At 40.5% G+C, this 25,080-nt stretch overlaps 3 protein-coding genes across 4 annotated transcripts in view; 1 reads left to right on the forward strand and 2 right to left on the reverse strand.

Annotated features, from left to right (window-relative positions):
• Positions 1–577: 577 nt before the first annotated feature.
• cbll1 (Cbl proto-oncogene-like 1, E3 ubiquitin protein ligase) lies at positions 578–4,130 on the reverse strand. The gene is made up of 6 exons (XM_079263396.1): positions 4,116–4,130; positions 3,175–3,339; positions 2,381–2,487; positions 2,122–2,205; positions 1,968–2,041; positions 578–1,837 (listed from the first exon to the last, which is right to left on the reverse strand). Exons 1-6 carry the CDS (start codon positions 4,126–4,128, stop codon positions 832–834), a joined length of 1,449 nt encoding a protein of 482 aa, XP_079119522.1. The 5' UTR covers positions 4,129–4,130; the 3' UTR covers positions 578–831.
• A 2,122-nt stretch (positions 4,131–6,252) lies between these two features.
• ppp6r2a (protein phosphatase 6, regulatory subunit 2a) lies at positions 6,253–19,947 on the forward strand. Of its 2 annotated transcripts, none has more exons than XM_079263090.1 (24): positions 6,253–6,631; positions 8,714–8,883; positions 9,487–9,741; positions 9,845–10,031; positions 10,139–10,276; positions 10,773–10,838; positions 10,928–11,040; positions 11,111–11,224; positions 11,391–11,517; positions 11,657–11,809; positions 12,396–12,620; positions 12,743–12,807; positions 12,951–13,066; positions 13,155–13,240; positions 14,126–14,206; positions 14,286–14,383; positions 14,490–14,547; positions 14,635–14,762; positions 14,879–15,018; positions 15,106–15,250; positions 16,559–16,641; positions 16,740–16,923; positions 18,155–18,259; positions 18,537–19,947. In XM_079263090.1, the coding sequence occupies exons 3-24, from the start codon at positions 9,515–9,517 to the stop codon at positions 18,583–18,585; spliced, it is 2,688 nt and encodes an 895-aa protein (XP_079119216.1). In that variant the 5' UTR covers positions 6,253–6,631; positions 8,714–8,883; positions 9,487–9,514; the 3' UTR covers positions 18,586–19,947. The 2 variants fall into 2 exon arrangements, with proteins under 2 accessions (XP_079119216.1, XP_079119217.1); XM_079263091.1 differs by having other exon boundaries at positions 14,879–15,003; positions 18,537–19,946.
• A 177-nt stretch (positions 19,948–20,124) lies between these two features.
• sbf1 (SET binding factor 1) overlaps positions 20,125–25,080 on the reverse strand; it is a 61,388-nt gene continuing 56,432 nt past the window's right edge. Inside the window, exon 41 of the mRNA XM_079263092.1 lies at positions 20,125–24,723. Coding sequence (XP_079119218.1) covers positions 24,625–24,723 — 99 coding nt within the window. The 3' untranslated portion in view covers positions 20,125–24,624. The remainder of the gene's footprint in view (positions 24,724–25,080) is intronic.

The following is a 25,080-nucleotide window of genomic DNA, read 5'->3' on the forward strand; positions in this document are numbered from 1 at the left end:
ATTTATTCACACAAACTTTGCCAGATTGTGCTGTTATATGTCTTTTTTTTAAACGTGTCACCTGCTGTAGCTGTCACTTAGTATCGGCAGGTTTTTATATGTTAAAAGAGGGAGCTAAATTCAAAATGTGGACAAATCTGCATAAAATACCATAAATGCAACATGAAACTAAGTTGCTATGAATGTAACTGCTATAGAAATGCATTTAAAGTTCAAGTAATGTTTTTTATCATTAAACATTCTTGTTCATCAAGAGAAAATAACTCTGGTTAAACCCACAGACATGATATGTGCATTTTTTTCCTGTACGACCACCAGAGAAACTGAGACAATGTTATGGTCGGGTCTAAAAGACGGAGCCTGAGTGTACCCCCCCCCCCCCCCTTTCACTGTTTTGAAAAACTGAAAAGTGATTACAAACTGAATAATTCTTTAGACACACAAAATCATATATACAATACTCTTAAAGCTAATATTTGTTAAATCAACTATTACATAAGAAGATGAGATGAAAATCTGCCATTAAAAATTTATTGAGAATTGTTAACGTCTTTCAGTGTACATGTGACATCAGCTGACATATATACACCAATATTTACCATAAACTATCAAAAAAAGGGGGACATTCCTGTTCTTTTCCAAGTCAGTATGTTCAATGGGAACTTAAGCACAGTTAACTAAAATGTGCATTACATACGTATTTGACTCGGGACAGTTATATCAAAATCAAAGTCCTACATCCTGTAACCCTGAGGTTTACTATCACATTATTCAGACAAGTAGTATGGAACAGAATGACACTGACTCTTGCCCATTCATCCAGTTGGCAGTTTACTGATAATAAGGCCGATAGCGGCCCTGGTCTGGGTGGTGCGGCCCAGGCATCTGGCCCTGCGGAGGTGGACCTTGCATCCGTGGTGGTGGCGGACCTCTTGGAGCAGGCCACATCCCAGGACTGAGCCCTCCTGGCTGGTTAAAAGGTGGACTAAGGGTACCCTGGTCTTCAGAAAACTGCTGCATGGAGTTGGGGTAATGATGAGGTGGAGGGGCATTAACAGGGGGTCCAGTGTGCTGTGGTGGAGGTCCTGGAGGTGGGTGGCCAATATAAGGTGGCAACTGCCCCATGATGTGTGCTGGTGGAGGAGTGATAGGTGGGGGAGCTGTGGACATGGGGGGAGGAGGGGCCTGGTTGTACACCATGTGCGGTGCTCCAGCAGCCTGGGAAGGATGCTGCATTGGGTGACTGATAGGAGGAGGTGGTGGAGGAGGCCCAAAGTGCTGTTGTGGGGGCATCATGTGGTGAGGGTGTGTCACTACAGGTGGCTGGCCAGGATAGTCCCCAGGGTGGTGATGAGGGGGCTGACTGGGGCCCGGCACACCAGAGTGAGGCTCCCTTGAGGAGGAGTCATCTTGGATGGGTACGGTGATGAGATTACTGTGTTTACGAGTTGTTACTGTGGCAATGCGGAATGTCTCAGGACCCAGAGCAGAAGGGGGTGGTGGTCCGTCGTGAGGAGTCGGTGGCGGTGGCTGGCTGTAAGGGTCATGACTGCTATGCTGGAGCGGATTGGGAAGGTGAACATGATTCTTAGGTAAGAGAGGTGGAGGCACACGGAAGCGGTCCGAGACCTCAGGCACAGGAGGAAGGTGCACAGGTTCCTGACGGCTGGCAGAAGACTTGGCTGCCCTCATGTGGCGATGGTTCACATGGGCCTGGAGATCACGCTGGGACAGGTAGGTGCGCTTACATCCTGGCACAATACTGCACATGTAGAGAGAACCTCGCTGGCACTGCTCGATGCGCTGAACCGGATCCGTGCAGTTATACAGAGTAAGCCTGCACACAAAAACAAAAGCTTTGAACTTCAAACACCAATATTCCTTAGCGTAAGCCATTCTGACACACAGTCTACATTATCTTAACAATATTTATGCTTTTACGGTACAAAAATATAAAATAGTCTCACCCTGGGCACATTTTCTCTCCTTTCTTCTCATGAAGAAAAGCACAGTCATAGCAGAAAACATGTTTGCAGGGAATCTAAGTAGTTAAAGGGACAAGAATTAGACACAGTCATTACTACAATAAATCCTTAGGAGAAAAGACAAAAGAATACGTACCATCCGTCCATATAGGTGTATAGGGAGACCACATTTATCACAGAAGTGAATTGGAACTTCATCCTTCTCACCAATCAAGTTTAACTGTTGGATAAGTATTAAAAGGTTAGAATCACATGTAACTACCATTAAAACCTATAAAACTTCCTATTGATGTTTTTGGGTTTCATACCATCCACCATAAAAAAGTGACAGTAATAAAATTCTAAAAATTAAAACAAAAGTGTTTAGTCCTTTTAGTTCCACACAGGTAATGTACCTTATAGTCCCAAAACATTTGCTGGGGAAACCTTCTCTGATTTGCAAATATATCCCCAGCTTTGGTGCCACAATCAAACCGCTCCTCTTGCTTGAAACCAAACTTATCTGAGCAAAACAGGACAGAACAGTTTTATAAATGCAGAGCTTGTAAAAACAAAAGCAACAACAGCAAAATAAAACAAAATACAAGAATACTTTATTCATCCCCAAAGGGAAATTCAAGTATCAAACACAACCCGTCCAAGATTTTACAGTCAAACGTAGAATGTAGATGTAAAACAGATTAACCACTAAAATCCTGATGGAAGGAATCTAACTTTCTTGTTACAACACAGATCAAGAAAGCTCTCTGTTGAAACCCCCATATGGTTCTTTGATAGGACTGGGAAAAAATGTTCATCTAAATCACTGATTGGTGACTGCTGATTAATCCTTATTTGATATATTCTTAGATGCACATAAACATACAGTAAAGTGTGGTTGTGTTGACTACAATGTAGTAGATGTTACTGCTGTTATATGACAGGCAAACTATTTTGGTTTTACACCAAATGAACTTCAGAAGAGCACAATAACATGGCAGAACAGAAAACCCATTTAGTAAAGGAGAAAATAGTTTCCACTTATGAAGATTAGGCTAAAAAACAACTGACTGGAAAAAACTAACACTACAATTATTATTGATTTGCTTCGCAGTATGAAAAACAAACAAACCAATCTGAAAGAATAAGATCTCACGAAGTCAGTAATCTTAAAACACACTGCAAATACCGGCTGTACTGTTGTCCTTACCATCTTCTCCAGGTTCACTTTTACAAGGTCTGCCAACAGGTCTCTGAATACGTGGCAGTGGTTTATTTCTTAAGGGCTGCTTGGATATGAGTTTGATGGGGATCCTTCTGCGAACATCCAAGCCACCCAAACTCCCAGAGCCATCACTTCCTTGAAGATCATTGTCTGTTGTCAAAAAAGGTTACATATAAAGACACACTCCCTTTGCTCTTGAGCCAACTAATAAGATCAGGCAGGGAAATCATTGCAACATAAACACTAAAGACACGGCAATAACTTATCACATGGAATGATATGTAAGATAATGGCAAATGTTTGTTTGAAAATTGTAAAAACTAATAAAAAGCAAAAAATACTGGTGAACTGCCATGCATCTGGTCGCGTATCTAAAAATCATTTAAATACAGAAATTTAGACTTATCTTTACTAATATTATAATCAATTGAACCTGACATTAGCAAACATACTGTGAAAATACAATGCTTTTAAGTCTAAATAAATAATATAAAGGCATGATAAAACACCAACTCTTTCAATGTCTTCGCCATAACAGTTAGCATATGCTAATTTACCAGCTAGCACAAGTGCTTAAACTCAATAGCAGCTGGCTAAACGCCAATAACTACATAAAATGTATTTTGAGTGTATTATATGGTACAATATTACACAACCCCCTTATAATTGATTTAAACGTGATCATTAACTTTTGGCCAACTGAAGTAGATTAGTATTAGTCTCTCGCTAGCAGATTTTTAAGCTAACCTAAACCATGCTAACTTTAACGGTGGCCTGGAAGGCATTTTAATGCTTCACTAAAACTGTATTCTGCTACCACGTTTTTTTGCTAAGGTAAAACGCTGGTATAACGACAAATGTGTAGGGAAAACTACATTTCATACACAAACTTTGGTAGTGTGGGCCCTACTTGGCAATTCACTTACCGCTTTGGTCCATGATCCGACGACTGAACACAATGCATTGTGGGACACGGAGAACAAGCCGCGAGAGGAGGCGAAGCGAGGAAAGAAAGGCGGCAATAATAATAATAATAATAATAATAATATATATAGTTGTGCTCATATTTATATTACCCTTTCATTCAAGAAGGAAAAAAACAGCTATCTGTAAAATAAGCTGAAATTGACTAAAGTAATAATAAATAAAAATTTTATGAAAATCATCACATTACTTTCTAATTCTGGTTCAATAGAAATATATTGTTTAAAAAGCAAAAAAATAAGATAATTTATTACATATTACATCACTCATAAACTAATATTTTGTTGAACAATCCTACAATGTTTCCACTACCGTCAGGTGTTTTCTGTTCCTCTCAGTCAGACTTCTGCACCTGTTGACAGGTATTTTGTCCCACTTTTCAACAGAAAAGGGCTATAATTTGTCCAGGACCAACTTGTTTGTTTGTTTTTTCTTTCTTTCTTCAACTCAAATAAATGAAAAAAAAAACAGTGTCTTATATTACTAAATTATATTTGTGCAAGTTTTTAGTTGTTCCTTTTTTAAGTCTCCAGTTATTTGAGTGACTGTTGTTTATTCAGTGTTTTTTATTTAATGAAAGGGGATGAATATACATATGAGCACAACTATATATAGTTGTGCTCATATATATAGCACAACTATATATATAGTTAATAATGGGTTGCCAAATTCTATGCAATTTCTTGTAAAATTTCTAAATTTCTACTTAAAACTGTATGAAATCGAGAAATGGCTCGCTTTAACCAGCGTCAGTGTGGAGCATATATAAGTTGGGGTTTTTTTGTTTTTTTTTACATCGGTCTGATTTCAATGTTATTCTCATCGTGATATTCAAGAGTTTTGTTGTTTAAAATTCTTTAAAAGGTATCCATTGTACACAAGGCCGGATTATCACTGGGTACAGGCCCACGCCCACTTGGGGTCCACACAGGGAAAACACAATCAGTTTGTACATTAAATAAAATGTACAAAAAAGCCACATAGTTACGCAACAGTGTCTAGTGTATTGCTATTGGTACCACTGGCTGAGAGATGTTAGAAATGTCTTTCACGGTGTATCTCAGAAAGACTTTTCAGAATCAGAAAGACTTTTATTGTCATTGTCTTTGAACAATTCACAGACTAGGAAATTATTTTGGTGATAAGCTGCTGAATAATAAAAAATAATAATAATAAAAACACTGGATAATAATATAAAATTAGAAATACAGCTATTTTACAACTATTTTACAAATAAGGTAAGGCATGCAGAGAAATTAACATATATACAAACAAACTTTTTTTCTGTTAAAATATATAATAAAAGTAAAGGTAAAAGTAATTTCTTCTGTAGACATGTATATATGTACAGTATGAACAGTAGCATCCAAACAACTGTGCAAATTAGCAGTGCAATAGATGAAGTGATGTGACATGAATTATTTAAGTGACTGGAGTTATAAAGTGTACAGCTAAGGTATTATGAGTGTTCATGGGTCTTGTAAGTGTTCATGAGTCTGACGGCAGAGGGGAAGAAACTGTTTTTATGGCGAGAGGTTCTTGTCTGAATGGACTGTAACCTTCTGCCAGAGGGAAGTGGCTCAAATAGTCCATGTCCAGGGTGAGAAGAGTCAGCTGCTATCCGGCCTGCTTGTCCCCAAGTCCTGGAGACGTACAGGTCTTGGAAAGACGGGAGGCTGCAGCCAATCACCTTCTCAGCAGAGTGCACAATGCACTGCAGCCTCTGTCTTTCACAATTGTCACAATGTTGCGGTGGGTAAAGGGGCCCCTGAAACACTGTGGGCCCAAGGCCCTGTGCACTTTTAATCCTGCCCTGATCGTTCATCATCTTGAAGTCTGTTTCTGTCTCGATTGAGATAAATTATTCTATATTCAGGGTTTGGTTTATTTAATCAAATTCATTGTAACAGTTATCAATCTGCCAAACTTTTCTAAAATGTTCGATAAATTTCTATCGCTCCGTTTCTTGTCCAGAAGAAGTTTTGCAAGCCCCATACAACACACCTGCAGGTCTGTTTGAACTCAAAGCGCGCTCCCGTACGTCTACTGCGCGCTCTCGTTGCTGCGTCGCCATTTTGATTCGAAAATTATGACTGAGTTTTTCCTGCCTTGCATGCTAAACTTAACCCCACGTTTGAATTACTTTGTGCGTGAGTACGACCTGTACCCTCTACATTTTAAATAACAACTACTTCTGTTTAACGCCAAGTCTCGATTAATGCAGACGAACTGTTGATTTGATTGTCTTGTAAGCTACATTTGACTAACGTTAGCCAAGTTGAGCTAGCTAGCGGTGTGCTGTCGCAGACTGACCCCTTCTTCAAAACAAATCACTATTTGCTATGCTAGCCAACGCAGCTAGCTCCTAGTTAGCTGCCTTGTAGCTGACTGCTTGACGACAATTTCCACTAAAAACCAAACAGTAAAGGAAGGAGTAGTGGCAGACTTCGAATCAAAGGTAAGTTTTATTTGGGAAAGATAGTCTGGAGTTGGAAGAAGTAACTGGTTTTAACTCTGTTACTACATCGACAAAGTTGAACATAAGTTGGACAGCTAGTTAAGTTGGCTAACTCCGATCAACACACGTTCACTGTCAGCGGCTAATTAGCCTATATGCTAAGCAGCCTGAAGGAGGAACTAAAGTTTGCCAAATTGTTTGCTAACTTGAGAAGCTAGAGCCTACAAAACACATGTATTTATAAAGAAATGTATGTTGGTTGACCGGTTTTTGTTAGCGTTACGTGTTTGTTTTTTCCCTTCAGATCACTCTTTAACGCAATAGTCACAGAGTTGTTTGTGCTTTTGAAATGATCGCAATTTATTTACCTGTGTAATATGAACCACATCAATTAGTTTGTTTGTAATATTTTTGGAGTGTTTAGCTAATAATGAAACACTAGTTGGCTTGTGTATATTGTATATCGAGGCAACAAAGCGATTTATGTACAGGAATTAAGTACACACTGTTGAGTTTGATATAAATCTTACGTTTTAAATGGATTTATTTTTGTTGTTTGCTTATCTGGTGAAAAGTTGGTGTATAGAGAGTATTATTTGCTGGTGTTGCCTAAGTTGAGTTGAAGTAAACAGCAATCTGAGCTCAACATCTAGTCAGTTGATGTGCATTTCATGCCAAGGCTATGGAAGCTCAATTTACATTTATCTAACTACACACCAATGCACCTCTTATTGTTGGATAAACAAATAAAAACCAGTTGTAATTGCAATGCATCATTAAAGGTGGATGCACATAGTTTTTGTTGTTTTGTTTTTGAAGGAACAAGTTGTATCTTTAGCTATAACATTAGCTGATCAAAGACTCAGATACAAAGATAATCATGTACGTGAACCAGAGGGGAAAAGCACAACTGACTTTTTTGTATGAACGCATTGCAAAGCTACATAAAATTATAGGCCAAACTAGTCATTAAACATTAGATATAGTTCTAGTAGAAAACCTGTAAGCGACATCTGGAGTTAATTTGTCGTCTTTAGTGTAATTTGTTTGTATATGCCACTAGTTTTCCACAGCCTGCATTTGCTATAATTTGTAATTTTATACACATCAAGCGATTCAGAGTTCTTGTAAAAATGCAGGTGAAATTTCTTTTCGTTTTATTTCACAGCTTTTTAACTTGCTTAATTACAGCCTGCTTTGACTCATGACATCCACACGCATGCCCTTTATGCACCATTGTTCCTCTTTTCATCGTCAGTTGCATGTGCCAGTAGACTGTTTTTGTTGAGGTTGCCTCTGGTGGGTTCTATTTTGGATGTAAAGTCAAGCATTTGCTTTCCTGCTCGGTGTCCACAGGGAGTGCTCTGTGGGTTATTATTGCACTTGTGTACTCTGTAAATGTATGCCAGATGGACGCTGCTGCCCCTGCTGCTGCATGTGCAAGGAAAGGTCCCCCCTGAGGAAAATAGGAAAAGAAAAAGGAGGAAGCTTTTTAGTTTCCTCCTTCAGTTTTACTTCCACGATCAACAGTTGTTTGCACGTTGCTCGGAGAGACGCAGGGGCTTTGTTCAAGTCAGCAGATCTAATTGTTTTCTGTTACTGCTGGTGTGTTTGGTTGTGAAGATTAGCTCCCACAGTAAATGGACATGTAAAGTAAAACTGAATAAAACTGCTTAGTCATGAAGCATCAAACACTTGTCTTTCATCCTTAAGATGGTTTCCATTCATCACTTTTGGAAAGTAGCCATATAAAAGCCATAATTGTGCTTCTAAGAACAGTGAAAAAAAGTTGATGAGATTTTGTTCACATGTAAAGTGATGCACACAAGTCGACTTGTAAATCCTTTTAATGCTTCTAAGTAATTAAAGCTGCCAGATCTTTTGATGGGTCATTGTTTAAAGCTGCCAAATTATGGTACAGAGCCAGACTAGACTAATGCACGTGCGTGCATCACCGACTTTGAGTTTACATGCAACAAGGTGTATGCATTCAAGCTCGTTATCGATGTTCAGTATTTGTGTGCATGCAAAATTCTGTGAGAAATCTTCCTGATAAACCGCAAATCTTTTTCTTTTGTGCAGGTTATGGTGAGCCTCTCCACGTCTCATCTCCTAAAGAGGCCTGCGTTTTAAGAGGAGACCCATGCTGATAAATGCCAGGCCTCGCCACACTCTCTGTTGTCTGCACAAACACAAATGCCTGCCTGCCCGTGGGGGAGGTCTGATTAAAGATATCCACATTTCATCCACTGGTATGTGTGAGCACTTAACACCAGTTTTTCTGGCACCTTTTTTATAATTTGCACACATGATTACTGCGTTTAGCTGGACCGATGATCCAGCTGCTGTCCTTAATTTACGTAAAGTTTTTCTGGTGCACACAGCCTGGTTATAGATCAGTTTCTTATTTCTATCATATTTCTAATTTGGAAAGAGCAACCCAGTCATTCTGTGATGATGATGAGGCTCCGTGGCACATATGTTTCTGCCTCTTTAGCAACATCCTATGAAAAATTCAGTGCAGCCCGTATAAAGTGCCCTATACCAACAAAGCAAGTCAGGAAAAGCTTTTTGCAGGAGAGCTTCGGTGAGGTTAATCCCTGAATGAATGACTGTTTCTGTGAACTTTGTCATTGGGATAAGAGGACGCAAGTGATACAGCTGTGTTAATCCTCTGGCTTACACTTGTTTGTTTACATCAGTTTCTCTCCCTCGCTTCCCTTCCCACCTACGCTTCCACTCTCTTCTATTGTTTCTGGCCTCTGCTGGGGGCCTTTCATCCACTTTTGTTTTCCTTTTTTTTTTTATTTCTTTTCTTTTTGCCTTCCTCCTTACTGGCTTGTCCCACACCTCAGGGCTGTGTCCCCCATCCCAGCGGCCACCATGTTTTGGAAGTTCGACTTGCACACCACCTCCCACATTGACCAGCTGCTGGACAGAGAGGACGTGACGTTGAGAGAGCTGATGGAAGAGGATGACGTCCTGCAGGAGTGCAAGGCCCAAAACCGCCGGCTGCTCCTCTTCCTCTCCCAGGACCACTGCATGCAAGAGCTAGTCAGCCTCATTACCACAGAGCCACCTGCCGACCTGGAGGAGAAGAGCCGCTTCAAGTGAGACCTAACACTGACACACAGGAAATAATATGATGCTCCAGTCACAACAAAAACAATATTTATAGAATTAATTTGTCATGATGCTTGTTGCTTTCCTAAGGTTTCCCAATATTGCTTGTGAGCTGCTGACCTCAGATGTGTCCTGTATAAATGATAAGCTCGGTGGAGACGAGTCTCTGCTTGAGGTGCTCTACCACTTCCTGGAGCAGGACCCGCCCCTGAACCCCTTACTGGCCAGTTTTTTCAGCAAAACCATCGGCAATCTCATTGCCAGGAAAACTGAACAGGTAGAGCAAAAAAAAAAACAAAAAACCATCAGCTTTATGTTTCTAAATGACACTGACTTAACTTTGTTTTTCTTATTAAATGGATTTAACATTATGCCCATTTCCAGGTGATTACCTTTCTAAAGAAAAAAGAAGGCTTTATCAGCCTGGTGCTCAAACACATTGACGCCTCTGCCATGATGGACCTGCTGCTTCGCCTCATCAGTTGTGTGGAACCTGCCCCATTGAGACAGGAGGTTCTTCATGTAAGCTATCTGGAAATGTCTTTCCTCGTCGGGGTAAATTGTAGTGGTGGGAAAATCCAATCAAAAAATTGAAAATCTGGATTTTTTGCTTCACAATTATAAAATTGATTTTTTTTTTTCAAATAAATAAAAGTAATCTGTTATAAGATGTTTGTCATTTTTATTGTTTTTATTGATCTTTTAACTTGTCTTCTTGGGCATTATAGCAGCAGAATGATGGTCTGGCTACTATGTTGTTTTTTCCTCATTGAAATCAAGGAAAATGACGAGTAAAAAAAATAAATAAATAAATAAATTTATACACTTATTTTGTTTTTAATCTACAAAAATCATCAATATAAAAGAATTGTGAGAATCGCAATTTAAATCGAATCGGCACCCAAGAAAATCGTAATCGAATCGGGACAAAAGCATATTGTCACAACCCTAGTAAATTGTAGCTGTTAAAAAAACATCATTAAAAACTTTCTAAATGTTTTGGTTTTTTTTATTCCAGTGGCTGAATGAGGAAAAGTTGGTACAGAGACTCACAGAGCTCATCCATACTGGCAAAGATGAAGAGGTGAGTGTTTAGCTAGCTTCTGGTGAACCTTTAAGACATCCTCTGGTATAAGGAAGTCTTGTCTGATCCATTTGTTTGTTTTTTTTCAGAGACAATCAAATGCGTCCCAAACGCTTTGTGACATTATCCGCCTTAGTCGTGACCAGGCCAATCAGATGCAGGAGAACGTGGAGTCGGACCCACTACTGGCTGTACTAGAATCGTAGGTTTTGTTTGAGAATAGCATATTGAGATGGAGATTCTTCTTTCTTTCTCATTCCTGTGTCTTTCAGGCAGGAGAGTGTAGCAGGGCTTCTCAAAAATATGTTTGAGGGGGAGAGGAGCGAGGCCTCCATCGTTAACGGAACTCAAGTGCTACTTACCTTATTGGAGACCAGAAGGTCTGGGTGAGTGTTTGTGTTAAAGAAAAGCTGTGATCTGTTCAGTATGTGTTGTACGTACTTTTTAAAAAAAAAAAAGCCATCAAGGAAGCGGAGGAACCTGTTCACTTTGTTTTATGAGTCCTTATGAAGAATGTAGAGACTGAAGCATGTCTTTGTTTGTGTCTGGCAGGTTGGAAGGGTTAATGGATCTGTATTCTCAGGGTTATGAAAGGTCTTACACTGTCAACAGCAGTATTTTAAATGCCATTGAGCCCCATTTAAAGGACTTCCAGCAGCTTCTTCTGGATCCCCCCAAGGTAACACCCTCTCTGCAATGAGGCAGACTCTTCTAGCCCTAAATATGGTTGTTTTCCATCACAACTGGCTGCTTATTGTTGTTGTTGTTGTGTTAAAACTATGTTTTTTTTGATGATGTAAATGTATTCTGTTCTGCAGAAAAGTGCAATATTGACGACCGTTGGCGTTCTCGAGCAGCCACTGGGGAACGCTCGCCTTCACGTGGCCCGGCTGGTGGCCGCCCTGCTGCAGACCAGCGCGCCCAGTATCTGCCAAGAGCTCTGCAATCTTGCCACCATGGACCTACTACTGGTGGGCTAAACTCTTGATTCTCTGACTTTTTACCTTCTTTGTCTTTTGTTGTGTGTTTGGGCTGTCGTTCATTTTCAAAGTCATCTGATCTGCCTCATTCAGGTTTTATGTAATATTTTGTGAAGTTGCGTTAAAATTTGCACAAGGTTGGTCATGAGGCCGAAGACTTTTATCACACTGAGCAAAGGGCAGTGGGTGTGGCTTCCTCGGAGCAGGGTCTGCATTTCAGTGGACGTGGAGTTCAGAAGCTGCACTGTTTGGCTTGTGAAACATCACGGACACACTGCAGAGTTCACCTGTGACTCAAACATTCCCTTAATGACTTTTAGAAATAGTTAAACTGTGGTTGCAAAGAGATGAGAGCACACATAAGGCATCCGTAAATGTGTCCTGAGTTTGTCTCATCACAAAGTTTAGGGATGACCAATATATTTCAGCTGTGTTTTTTCCTGCTTTTCCAATGTTTGTTGATGTTAATGTCTGTATTTGCTTTACATTTACTTGGAAAAATGAATGGAAAAAGGAGTTAATCTCAACGCGTGTGCACTCTTCTTTACATCTTTGCCTTACATCTCTATTTGCACAGGATCTGTTCTTCAAATACTCCTGGAATAACTTTTTGCACTTCCAAGTGGAGCTGTGCGTGACAGCTATCCTGAACCATCCATCTTCAGAGGAGCGGCCCAACCCAGGCCTGCAGAACCACGACGGAAAGCCTGCAGCGTCCAACTCTGAGGTGCAAGAGGAGGGAATGGAGACAGGCGGAACCAGTGACCCACAGACCTCTCTCCATAATACCCTGGTGGCACATGTAAGTGGGTTATGCAGCTTCAAACTTCATGCATTTTTTTTCCTTTTCTGTTTTTTTTTTTTTTTTTAAATATCTGTGAGGTCTTTTTCCCCCCCAAAGTAACACTTGTTTTGAACCTTTAGCTCTTCCAGAAGTGTCGACTCGTCCAGAGGATCCTTGATGCTTGGGAGGAAAATGATAAAATACAGTAAGGATCTATTTTTATTCTTGTTGTGCTTCATGTATTTGAGTAGCAACATTTCATACTGCAGCATAAATATACGTTGAGTTTGATTGTTTAAAAAAAAAAAAAAAAAGTGAAAAATTGAAGTGTGTATCTGTGGATATCAGGGCTGACGGAGGCACCAGGAGAGGCAACATGGGCCATTTAACCAGAATTGCCAACATGGTGGTCCAGAATCTGGAGAAAGGACCGGTCCAGGCCCAAATCACCGACCTCATCAAAGGTATTTGTGTCCCATCAAATGTTGGATGTTTCTGTTTGAACTGAATGGTGAAGATAAATGTCCATGTTTGGGCTTCATTCTGCTGCAGAGCTGCCAGAAGACTGCAGAGGTCGCTGGGAGAGCTTTGTGGATGAGACCCTGAGAGAAACCAACAGAAGAAACACAGTAGAACTGGTGAGACCTCATAATTGTTTCTATCCCCTCCTCTGCTACTTTTAATTTCCCTTCATTGCATCTCCTACTGTCCTCTTTAAACCTTTGTAGATCATGCAGGACATAACCATGGAGGCCAGGGCTGGGTCAGGGAAGCACTAATCAGCTTCTCAGCTCCTTAATTTCTTATTTAATCCAAATCTCGATTAAATAAATGTTAAAAGAGCAAAAGTTAGAAGTGTCTGCACTTGATAAGCAACAAAGGCAGCTTCCACTCTGAGGAAAGGCAGGATTTGGTTTCTGCTGGTGTGTTTTTGCAGGAGGTTAACTCAACAAGGCGTGTTTACATTTACTCTGCAGGAAAATTTCATGCATTTTCAACTCAGTTCAATCTTTATTACAGATGTGAGGCCCAAAAATAAAAAGATGGGGGTAAAAGAACAGACCTAATGCCTCCACAGTTGAGATTAGTATTGTATCGAACTGAGTTTTGCATTACTTAGTCTCATAATAATTAGTTTTTCTGAAGAATTGAGGTGATGAATACATTTGAACAATTCATTTTTTAAGTTTGAAAAGCCACAAATATGCTACTTGCACTGCAGCATTTTAATTTCTTCCAAAATAACCGCGTACCATCACTATAAGCTAAAAACTTTAAGCAAACTTCTCTTCCACCAGCACGTTAAATAAGCATTTAAAATCCAAATTCAGCCTGTACATGAACGCAGTCTGTGGTTGGTAGAGTGACTTAGTTGCACCAAGCAATAACATAGTAATAAATCCAGAGGAATGAATGAGTCTGATGTGTTTACAGTTGTCAAATGAGCCACTCTTTTCTCCTAAAAGTCAAATTTGAACATCTGCAAATGAAAAGTGTGCAAACGTCTGCGCTCTTTGCTGCAGGTGAGTACCCACAACATGCACTCATCCAGCGAAGACGACGACATGGAGAGCCCCTTCCCCAACGATCTGTCTCTGCAGCAGGTAAAGTAGCCTCAGTCATGCAGTCCGGCTTTATCTAAACCAACTAGGAGCTCCGTATTTACGCGTGTCCTCCTCTCAGACCTTCTCAGACTACCAGATCCAACAGATGACCGCCAACTTTGTGGATCAGTTCGGGTTCAACGATGAGGAGTTCAGTGAGCACGATGAAAATATCAAGTATGAGTTTTACAGTTCTGCTTGTTGAGACATTTGAAGGTGTTTTTAACTCTGTGAATCGTGCAATCTTGTTGGATCAAAGCTGTGTGTTTCTCCTTTTTTCCAGTGCCACATTTGACAGAATTGCCGAAATAAACTTCAATCTAGATGCTGATGATAATAGTGTAAGTTCGAAGCACTTTCTGCTTGCTTTTGTTTGACGTTACTGCCACAGGATCGCTGATTTGATTGTTGTTGTTTTTTTGCAACAGGCCAATGCAGCAGCTTTTGAAGCCTGCTGTAAAGAGAGGATACGCCAGTTTGACGACGCTGAAGAGGAGGAGGACATTTGGGAGGAAAAGGAGATCAACTATGCAACACAAGCTAAATCCAGAACAAGGTGAATTGAACTTTTTCCTCACTTCTGCTTTTTTGTTTGTTTGCTTTGATGCCACAGATATCAGTAATTAAACATAATTAATTTATATAATTTGTTTTTAATCATTATTCTGTAAGGTTTGGAGTCTCTCAAACCTCAGAGGGGAGCTCCAGGAGCAGCATGGAAAACGGAGGCAGGGAGCGGGATCGTGGGTCTGAATCTGATGAGGAAGAAGATTCTGAGCAGAACGCATCAGACACGGGTAGACTTCAGGATGGTAGATGTCAAACATGCAGAAGTCCATCATTAGATTGTTTTTTTTTTTTTTGTGTCTCATTTAAAAAGTCTTTGTTTCGTCTCCAAGGTCCCGGCTGGACGGCAGATTTCAGGGATTCTGGAGGAACTGTTGCATCCCAAACCTCACCAGGGTGGGAGAGCTCGGGTGGGAGTGGAGCAGAAACGCAGGAAACGGGCTGGGCCAACTTCACCGAGTTCCAGCCTTTCACCGGGTGAGAAAAACAAACCTCTCGACCCGAAACACGAATAATCAGAATGCTAGTTCGGTCCCAGTCATCAGAAACTAAAATGATTTTTAAAAGACCGAATTCAGTCAAGAAATCCTGACACAATCCGGACATGATACGGTTTAACTTTTGGCCACTGGGGGCGCTAAACCTGTAACTTCCCACAGGTCACATTACACTGCCACAACATTAAACTGTCTCCATCTGTGACATTCACAAACTCACACAAAGCAAAAACTTCCCCAGAAACATGACTATAAGTTATAGTTTCTGAGTATCAAATGCAGCCGTAACTTTGGCATGACTCGCGTTGATAACTATTGATTTGAAAATGTGTTAGCCTTTAGCTTAAGGAACATTACAGGAGTACTGCTTCCTGTTAAACAGCGCATGAAAACCACAAAACTAAAGCAGGTCATTTGCTAATTATTCTAATGATTCGTTGATAATTTCACAAGTTTTAGGAAATGCCTTTATTGTTGCCAAGCAGCGTCAGCTTTTGCAAAATGTTCTGGAAGTTACCTTAGCTTTGGTTTTTCGCCACTTAGCTTCAACTAGCCGCATTTAGCTTCTAATAAACAGAAAAACAGAGGACACAGGTGTGGCAGGGTTTGTGGTTGTTCCCCCAAAAATATGGCGCAGTTGGGACTTGGGTTGAGGTGGTTTATTAACCTCCCAGAAAATCCACCAAAGTGCAGCAATACATACAGTATGTACAGTATGTACACTGATCTCAAAATGATCTCCAGCTCCAAAAACACACTCCGTCATCTGCAACGCTCATTCCTAACTCTCCACACCCCATCTTTGTAGCAGTAGCTAAATCATCCGGTGTGCTCCCTCAGTAATCTATTACAATAGCCAGGTAGGTCCATTAGTGTGTGTGTGTGTGTGTGTGTGTGTGTGTGTGTGGGGGGGGGGTCTAGTGACAAATATTGAATACTTTAGTACTTCTACTTTAGGCACTTCAAGAACACTTCAGCTTCTATTTAAGTTACTTCATTCATAAAGTGCTTGTACTTTTACTTGACTCTTGATTTCTAGTACTTCATACATGTTTACTGCCATAAAAAAAAGCGTTCCGGGTCACATGAGAGACGGATCCGCTCCTGGAACGTTACAATGTTCTAGTTTCTGAGGAGGGCAGCCCAGAGTGCTCAGAGTGCCGACATGCATCAAGCGCTGTATACTGACCCCAGAAATCATCCATTATTCCTCACATTAGACTGATGTTTGGGTCAAAAATTAAAAATATCCCTTTAATCAAGTTGTTTTCTTTCTGGTTTCCTGCAGTACAGAGACTGATCCCAGGTGCAGCTCACCTGTGGACAGCACTGATACAGATAAACAAGCCAAACAGAACCACGAGAAGACTGGTGAGTGGCCACCTGCACCAGCAACCAACATTCAACAAAGTAAACTTGGAAACAAGACGGTGAAGTGTTTTGTTTTTCCCGTCCATCCTCATCCGCAGGAGTCGGTGCCTCCTCTGGTGCTTCGTCAGCGGGAGAAGGGAGAAAGGCCCCGCTTGTGGCCTCAGACAGCAGCTCCTCTGGGGGATCCGACAGCGAGGAGGATGACAAGAATGCTGCCGCCCCTCCCGCCGTAGCCGTCGCCTCAGAAGCTCCCCCCAGCAACAAGACAGCTGACCTCAAAAGGTCAGCAACTTGGCCAAGAACTCGGTTTATACACTCAGCGCTTTAAAAATCTGAAAAATAAACCTAAATTATACAAATAATTTAGATCCAATCAGACTTCCGTTGACCAGTCCACTCTGCAGACAGACGCAGAAAGCTGGTGTGTGTGTGTGTGTGTGTGTGTGTGTGTGTGCGTGCGTGCATGCGTGTATGTATATATATAAACATCTATATTTGAAACATAATCACCACATTGATGTAATTACAGTCTGGACTGGGATTTGAAATTACTGGATGCCTTCAGTTTTGCCTCTAAGTAAAGTAAATCTGCTCCTTCGAAGGAGCTGAAACGGAAGGAGAAAAGCCAGTCTGTCGTGTGCAAGAGGTGGTCTGACTTATTTACCAGTTCAATGGAAGCTCATTCAAAGGTTAAATGTAGAGGAAAAACTCCAAGAAGCTGGAGTACGATCATACAGGACTTTTACAAAAACCTGATTTTCACACATTAAGCGACATCTGCGAGTTTTCCAGTTAGAGGCAACCAGCAGGGCCAGCTGCATGGGTAGACTGGGTGGGCGCAGTGTGCAGGGAGAACACACCAATCTACATGTTGAAATATAGATCTTCTGAGGTGGAGGCACAAGATTTCTTTCAGGAACTGCTGATTAAACACAAATCAATGAGAAAACGTGGGAGAAAATGATAGCAGACTTCTTATTTTGATATTTGCAGCAGATTGGGGCTCGGTGAAGCCCCCAAAACCATCTAAAAACACGAGCAGGCAAGTCAGACGGCAGATTTCCTCAGAGAGTTTTTGTGTTTCATATAAAAAGAACATAAAGCAAGCAGGAAGATGCAGTAGTCAGTAGGGGCGTGACGATATGCTTTTGTCCCGATGCGATTCCGATTTTTTGGGTGCCGATTCGATTTAAATTGTGATTCTCATAATTCTTCGATATTGCTGATTATTGTAGATTAAAAACAAAATAATTGTGAAAAAACTTTTTTTTCAACAACCCAGTAGCCAGACCATCATTCTGCTGCTATAACGCCCAAGAAGACAGGTTAAAAGATCAATAATAATAAAAATGACAAAAATAATCCATTATAAATTTTTTAATTGGAAAAAAAATTGATTTTTTGTTTAAAAAAAAAAAAAAAAGTCGATTTTCGATTTTTCAATCCGATTTTTCCACTCCTAGTAGCCCAGCCATCACGACTAACAGCAAGCTGTTTGTTTTGTGTCCTGCAGCGAGGAGAGTCCGGTTTCTCTGGAGAAACTGTCCCTGTCAGATCCTCCTTCAGCTCCCGAGCAGCCTGCCGAGGACTCGCCTGCAAACACACAGACTGATAGGAAGTAAGTAACCTGCTCTGTGCGATTGCTGCTCAGCTGACGGGACGTTTATTCACACTTTACTTATCGTCGCGTCGGTCGGCTTGGAAAGACGCTTCCTGCAAAGAGCCACACGACGAGGTCGTTGAGCGACTTAAACAGAGCTGTGATGAGGTGGTTATGGGACTTTAAGGAGGCTAGTAATTGATTAGATTTGCGACGCTGTCCGACAGAACTAGCTCTGTGTTTTTCTGTGTCGCGTCTGAAGACGGTGATCTGGAGCGCTTTTGTGTCCCAACAGAGAGGAAACGCCACCAGCCCAGGAGGTGTCGGTCAACGGGCCAGTGTGAGGACGAGCGGACGCAGAAACCCATCAGCGCCGTTGCCGTGGGCTGTCAGCCTCCTCCAGAGCAACCCCCATCCCCCCCTTCTCCCCTCCCCTCCCTCCCTCCTTCTTCTTAAAATAACCTCACTGCAACTACGGTGTTTTTACTGAATCACTCTGCCATGCTATTGGACCTGGACACTGCCAATCGACACCGGTAATGAGGCGGGGCAGAACTTTACCGAGAGAAAAAGAAAAAAGAAAGTAAGAAAGAAAAAAAAAACAGACAGAGAGGAGGTTAGAGGAATCATCTTTTGTCGTGTCCCCCCCCCCGATGTTGCACATAATTCCGTGCGATTTTAATGTAGCAGCGATCTATGAAACGACAGAGTCCGAGGGGTTAAACGTCATCTTTGTTATTTTTTTATGTCCTGAAAGATTTCCCCTCCCTCTCCCCACTGATAGGGATTTTACAAGCTCACCCCTGAATGGATAGCACAGGCTAACTTTTAACAATGCCTCAACAATAAATACCTGTTTTTTTTAAGAACTTTTCTTTCTCTTCAAGCTTAAGAAGAAAAGCACTTATGCAGCCGTTTACTGTACTTTATAGCACAATGTAAGTGTTCATCTCTGCTGGCTGTCTTCTGTCCTCTCGCCCAGATCAGGATCTCTACCCATCTTTTTTTTTTTTTTTTTTGGGTTGCTGAAACATACCTTGTTGCTGTACATCACCAGGTTTGACTGTTTTGAAGTGCTTCAGGAGGATCTGGAGGAGGAGGAGGAGGGACGGGTTGATGAACAGAGCTCTAATAGTATTACTGTCTTTTGCTCATGTGCAATAATGTCAATTAGCCAATTTATTTAAAAACAAAAATAAGAAAATTCCATATTTTTCTTTTTAAAACACATTTGATGTAGTTTTGAGCAAACAGATTTGGATATAATCTCTAGCTGAGGTTTATGATTTTGACTTTTTTTTCCTTTTCTCTTTTTAGTGCATGTAAAAGAGGTTCTGTTGACCTAGCTAGTGAGCTAAGACCTTCTGATTGTAATGACCTTTTAAGTTCTTATTGCTATCCCCCTTAAATCAACCAAACATTATCTACCTATATACAAATATTATCTACATTTAAAAGTAATTTTACAAGCAATTTTGAGATTACTATTGTTGTCTGTTCCTTTTTTTTTTTTTTCTTTTTCTCCACCAAGCATTTACTTGCAGAGCATGAGTGGTATCTGGTAAGATAGCAGGTATCTGTGTTGCCTTTTTTTTTTTTTTTTTTTTTTTTTTTTGTCCAAGCAGCAGGATTGAAGAAGTGCAGGTCTGGGTTCTGCAGAGCTCCAGGTCTTTGGTGTACTTACTTAAATCATTTGACAGCGATCAGGTTCTACGATCATTGTTGAAGAAGAAAAAAACAAAAAAAAACAACAAAAAAACAAAACAAATTAAAAGTGTCTGGTTTACCACATTAATGCCAAAAGCGTTCCTTTTGCTGGTCTGGTTGTTTTTTTTGCCAGCGGATCAGGTCTCTGGGATGATCAGCGTTAGCAGCGCTGCTCTCGCTGAAGACAAGCTTTATTATGAATGTAGCACAAAAATTAAGTCAATTTAAGTGATTATTTCTCTCCTATGCTAATGCTGACTGGTGCTTTGGTATACAGTTGTGCTCATATTTATTCATACCCTTTCACTAAAGAAGGAAAAAAAAACAGCTATCTGTAAAATAAGCTGAAATTGACTAAAGTAATAATAAATAAAAATTTTATGAAAATCATTACATTATTTTCTAATTCTGGTTCAGTAGAAATATTTTTTTTTAAAAGCAAAAAAATAAGATAATTTATTACATATTACATCACTCATAAACTTAATATTTTGTTGAATAATCCTTTAATGTTTCTGCTGCAGTCAGGTGTTTTCTGTTCCTCTCAGTCAGACTTCTGCACCTGTTGACAGGTATTTTGTCCCACTTTTCAACAGAAAAGGGCTATAATTTGTCCAGGACCAATTTGTTTGGTTTTTTTTCCTTCTTCAACTCAAATAAATGAAAAAACTAAATTACTAAATTTAATTATATTACTAAATTATATTTGTGCAAATTTTTAGTTATTATTCCTTATTTAAGTCTCCAGTTATTTGAGTGACTGTTGTAAATTCAGCCTTTTCTTTAATGAAAGGGGATGAATACATATGAGCACAACTGTACATCACTGGAGACCCTGATAAGTCACCTTTTACAGCAACGTATTGCTTGCAAGGATCATTCATTTATTAAACGAGCGACACAGGTGAATGTCTAGCTCGTACCCGTAATAAATGTGCCAGAATATTCTGTTGCCATTCACTGGTTCTGAGATTCCAGCTGCCAGACGTACCAGTCACAGATGTATGACTGGTATCTGATTAGGAGGAGATTCAGGAGCCAGTGTGCGTAACTCCATCCTCCATGATGACAGTCTTCCTTCACAGAGCCAGGATGGAATGACCTGCTGCGAGTCCAGACCTCAACCTCATCAGGGTTTAGCAATGGGGCGCAAGGCCAGATTATCCAATGGACATAATGGGCACAGGCCCAGGGGCCCACGTAGGGCAAACACCAGCAGTTTGGACATGAAACAAAATGTACATAAAAGCCAGATAGTTACACCACAGTGTCTATGTGTATTGCTATTGATACCACTGGCTGAGCAATGTCTGAAATGTCGTTTCACAGTGTATCATTCACAATGTTGCGGTGGGGAAGGGGGGCCCTGGAACCTGTGTGGTTTTAATCCGGCCCTGATGGGACGTGATCCTTCAGCAAAACGTGTGGATCTAGATTTCCACCGAGTGAACAACAGGAGAACACTGTAAGGAGATTTGGGCACATTTACTGAAGCTCTACTTGCGTTTAGCTTCACCTCGTAGTAAAGTTATAAAGTAGCTTTTAGTACAACAGAAGCTGCTATTAAAGAGGAGAAATGGTCAAACACAGATGTCACTCAGAACATTCATGTTTCTGCTGCAGAAACTTGAAATGAGCAAATGTCTCAGCCTATATGTGTGCATTTCTGCAGTGTTCTTGAACGCACCACTTCAAGCTTGTGTGGCGCAGACGCACAAATATACTTGGTTGAAAAGTTGATGTTATGGATATATAAGAAGGCTTTGTGGTTCTCTGGTGGCCATGTCACAGCGATCATAGGTACTTGTTTCATCTCCACAGAGAAACTCAGTTTGTCTGAAGTTGTCTAATTTAACAAGAAGCAGCAGGAAATGACAAGCGAACATTTAAACCCACAGTATTTATTTGGATTCTAAAAACTATATTGACATGATTGACAATATAACCCGGCTCAGGAGGTCATTTCTTTCATTTAAAAAAAAAAAAAGAAAAATAAATAAAAGGGATGTGTTGTCGAGTTGCCGCAGAGAGATGAGTAAACCAGAGTGAAAAGGTGATCTGTGGTCGTAGACCAGCGTTCCCACCGACGGGTTCTGACTGCTCTCGGTCCAGTTAGTCTTAATGGGAAGAAACCATTTTAACACGCAAGACGTCTCCTCCTGAGACTTTATGGTGATAACTTCAGTCAGCTGAGCTAGAAAGCAACAACACTGACGTCACAGGAAGCTCCAGATGATTAGTCTATAAGTACATCTGGCTGCAAACATTTCCAATTTATTTGCATATAAATACAAGGACTAAGAAATGTTTGGGAACAAGTCTTGAGTATTTTTAATTATTTTACATTAAAATGTACAGAGATTAATAAAAAAAAATTTAAAAAAAGACGTTTCGTTCAGCTTTGCTGAGGGAATGTGGATGAAATTTGATGTTTGAAGACATTTTATGGACAAAAATCATTCCTTTCTACATCTAGAGCTTCATGTTTTATATGCGTGACCTCAAATAGCATTGATGCCTTCGCTTCCTGTTTACTACCTCTTTTTTTTTTTTTTTTGTTTGACATCTTAACAGAGGCGTAACACCAGTCAACACCAGTCAGCAGAACCCAGCGATGGGAAGACTTCACATTGGACATTTATTTTGGGACTACAACCAGAACATCCCGCCGCTGTGGATGAGCAACAGGGGGGGGAAAAAAAAAAAAATCCAACCAGCCTTTAAAAAGCAGCCCACAAACACACTAGTTCCACTCTTTTCAAACAGCTTGTGTAAAATAAGAAGTAAGGACAACCGTGTTTTACAAAAAAGAAAAAAAAAAAGGTTTTACAGGTTTAAAAAAACAGTCACATTAATACAGAAATAAACAAATGGCACATTGAATTCCTAATTTAAAAAATAAAGTGGTGCTTGAGGAACTCTTTACTGAGGAGACAAGTTAAATAAATTACTACCATAAACGTTACATACAAATCTGGAGTAGTATATACAAAGGAAGTTATAAGACACAAAAAAATCTACAATTCCAACGTTTTTATGTTCAGACAGCAGTAGAACTGTATTTTTTTTTTTTTTTTTTTTTTATACAAAGCAGGGTAACAGAGTGGTTTTTGTATGTGTGGAGGGGCAGTCTTGGAAACGTTCCCAGTAAAATTCCCCGTTCTTCTCCCACTAGCAGATACAAGCACTAATGATGCAGCTAAAACAGTTGGGAGATATGCAAACGCAGCTCTTAAAACATATGGGTTGCTTTCCAAGAATAAAGAGTTACGGCATCTTTTCATTTTAGCTGTTAATCTGGTGGATTTGTGGCCACATGAAGAAAACACCCCCCCCCCCCCACCTCAGGAAAGCTAAATTGTTTAATTCAGTGTCATTTCAGCTGAAAATGTGTGGAACGTCTGTTGTTGGAAGTCAGGATTGGTGAGTGCAAATCTAGCTGGGCTGCAAGTTGTAGCAGGCACAGTGAAAACAACACTACCCAGGTAAATAAAAATATATCTCTCTTTCTATACATATATATATGCATCCCATCATTTTCCTTTAACTGACATCCTGCAACCGTCTGAATCCATCACTAAATACTGTCTCTGACGTGCCATTGTTCAGTAGCATCCCTCTAAATCTCCCAACCTTTCTGAACTAACCTCTTTTAAAGGATGGTAGAAAAAAAATCCTTCCATTCTCCTTCAGCATCCCGTAAAATAAAAATCTGCATGGGAATAATGGTTGACTGCAAGTGTAAGGGTGAAAAGAAACTTTTTTGCTTCCTCTAATTTGTAAACATGATCAGTGAAAAGTTCACTGACATTAAATACCTGATGGACTTCTTTTTTTCATTTAACTCTCCCCCTCTCTTCTGGTTTGATCTTTGCCAACGATTCATGGCTTTCACAGTGCGTCGTTTCCCACCTGCAGAGGACAGCCAAATGAGGGTTGTGTCTTTTCTTTTTCCTGTCTGTCTTTCTGGTACAAATTTCTGACCGTAGAAAAAGAACAAAAACTCAAAAAGAAAAGGGAATCCTTCATGAACCGTTGACGTGCCACCCTCCACAGCGACATGCTCACCTTCCTTTTCATATACTGTAAATTGGCTACACCAGGCAGTGAAAGCAGAGGCCTCTGAGGACTAGAAGAAGAGTATTTAACCAGTCAGTGTTTGTTCCTCAGGGCGCTTTTGGTCCATCTACCCACTGGTTAGATCCAGTCGAATTCCTCCAGGCTGACTGCAGCTCCTCCGTCATTCCTCCCCAAAGTGTTTATGTTTTTAAAAGGTGAGTGAGGTTAGGAAGCTAAAGGGAGCAGGTGGGGTTTCACAGGTGGGTGTGGTGTGAGGGGGGGTCTGGAAGGATCTTCATGCTGGTCCAAGCTGTAGGAACGCCTCACAGAAATGCAACGACGTGCTTGAATATGCATTGGTTTGGTGCAGACAGACACATACTGGTCAGACTGTTGGGGGGGTGGTGACAGCCTGCGGCTACAACAGGAAGTGGTTCTTCTGGGACTTTTTTTTTTTTCCCCCATTTTTTTATATAACAAACAAAAAAAAAAAGAAAATTTGTGATGTAAGATTATTAGTTCGACACTAATAACAGAGCAGAGCTTAAGTAGTGAAAGGCCCCTTCCCCTTCTATGTTCATCACAGATCAGTCCTTCTTCCTCCTCCTCCTCCTCCTCTATGCGTCCGACAGGCAGCTCTGGACGCTGTCCATCCACAGCTGAGCGTTCAGGTTGTCCTGGGCACAGAAGTTGTACACTCGTTTGGTCGTCTTGAGCTGAAAATTAAAAGGAAAAACTGGAGTTAAAGCCGGGAGAGGCAGACGATGCTGATGATGAGCAGTCTGAACGCTAACTGAGCTACAACTCCACTGGATGAACTTTATTTATTTGAAATGTGAAATTTATTGAGAGGATAGCCCCTTGAGATGATACATCTAGTTTTTGAGGGGGTCCTCAACAAAGACAGACAGATACAGATAATCACTTAGACATAACCAGCATCTACACGGGACAAAAGCTTTCTAATCGCCCCTATAAACCCATATAAATACATTTACCAGAAAAGTACAGAATAGCCATGGACATACACATTTAAATAACAATCGTGATGGACCATTGCACTGCATAACTCT

This window comes from Telmatherina bonti (genome assembly GCF_933228915.1).
Source record: "Telmatherina bonti genome assembly, chromosome: 23".
In the NCBI taxonomy this organism is placed as follows: Eukaryota; Metazoa; Chordata; class Actinopteri; order Atheriniformes; family Telmatherinidae; genus Telmatherina; species Telmatherina bonti.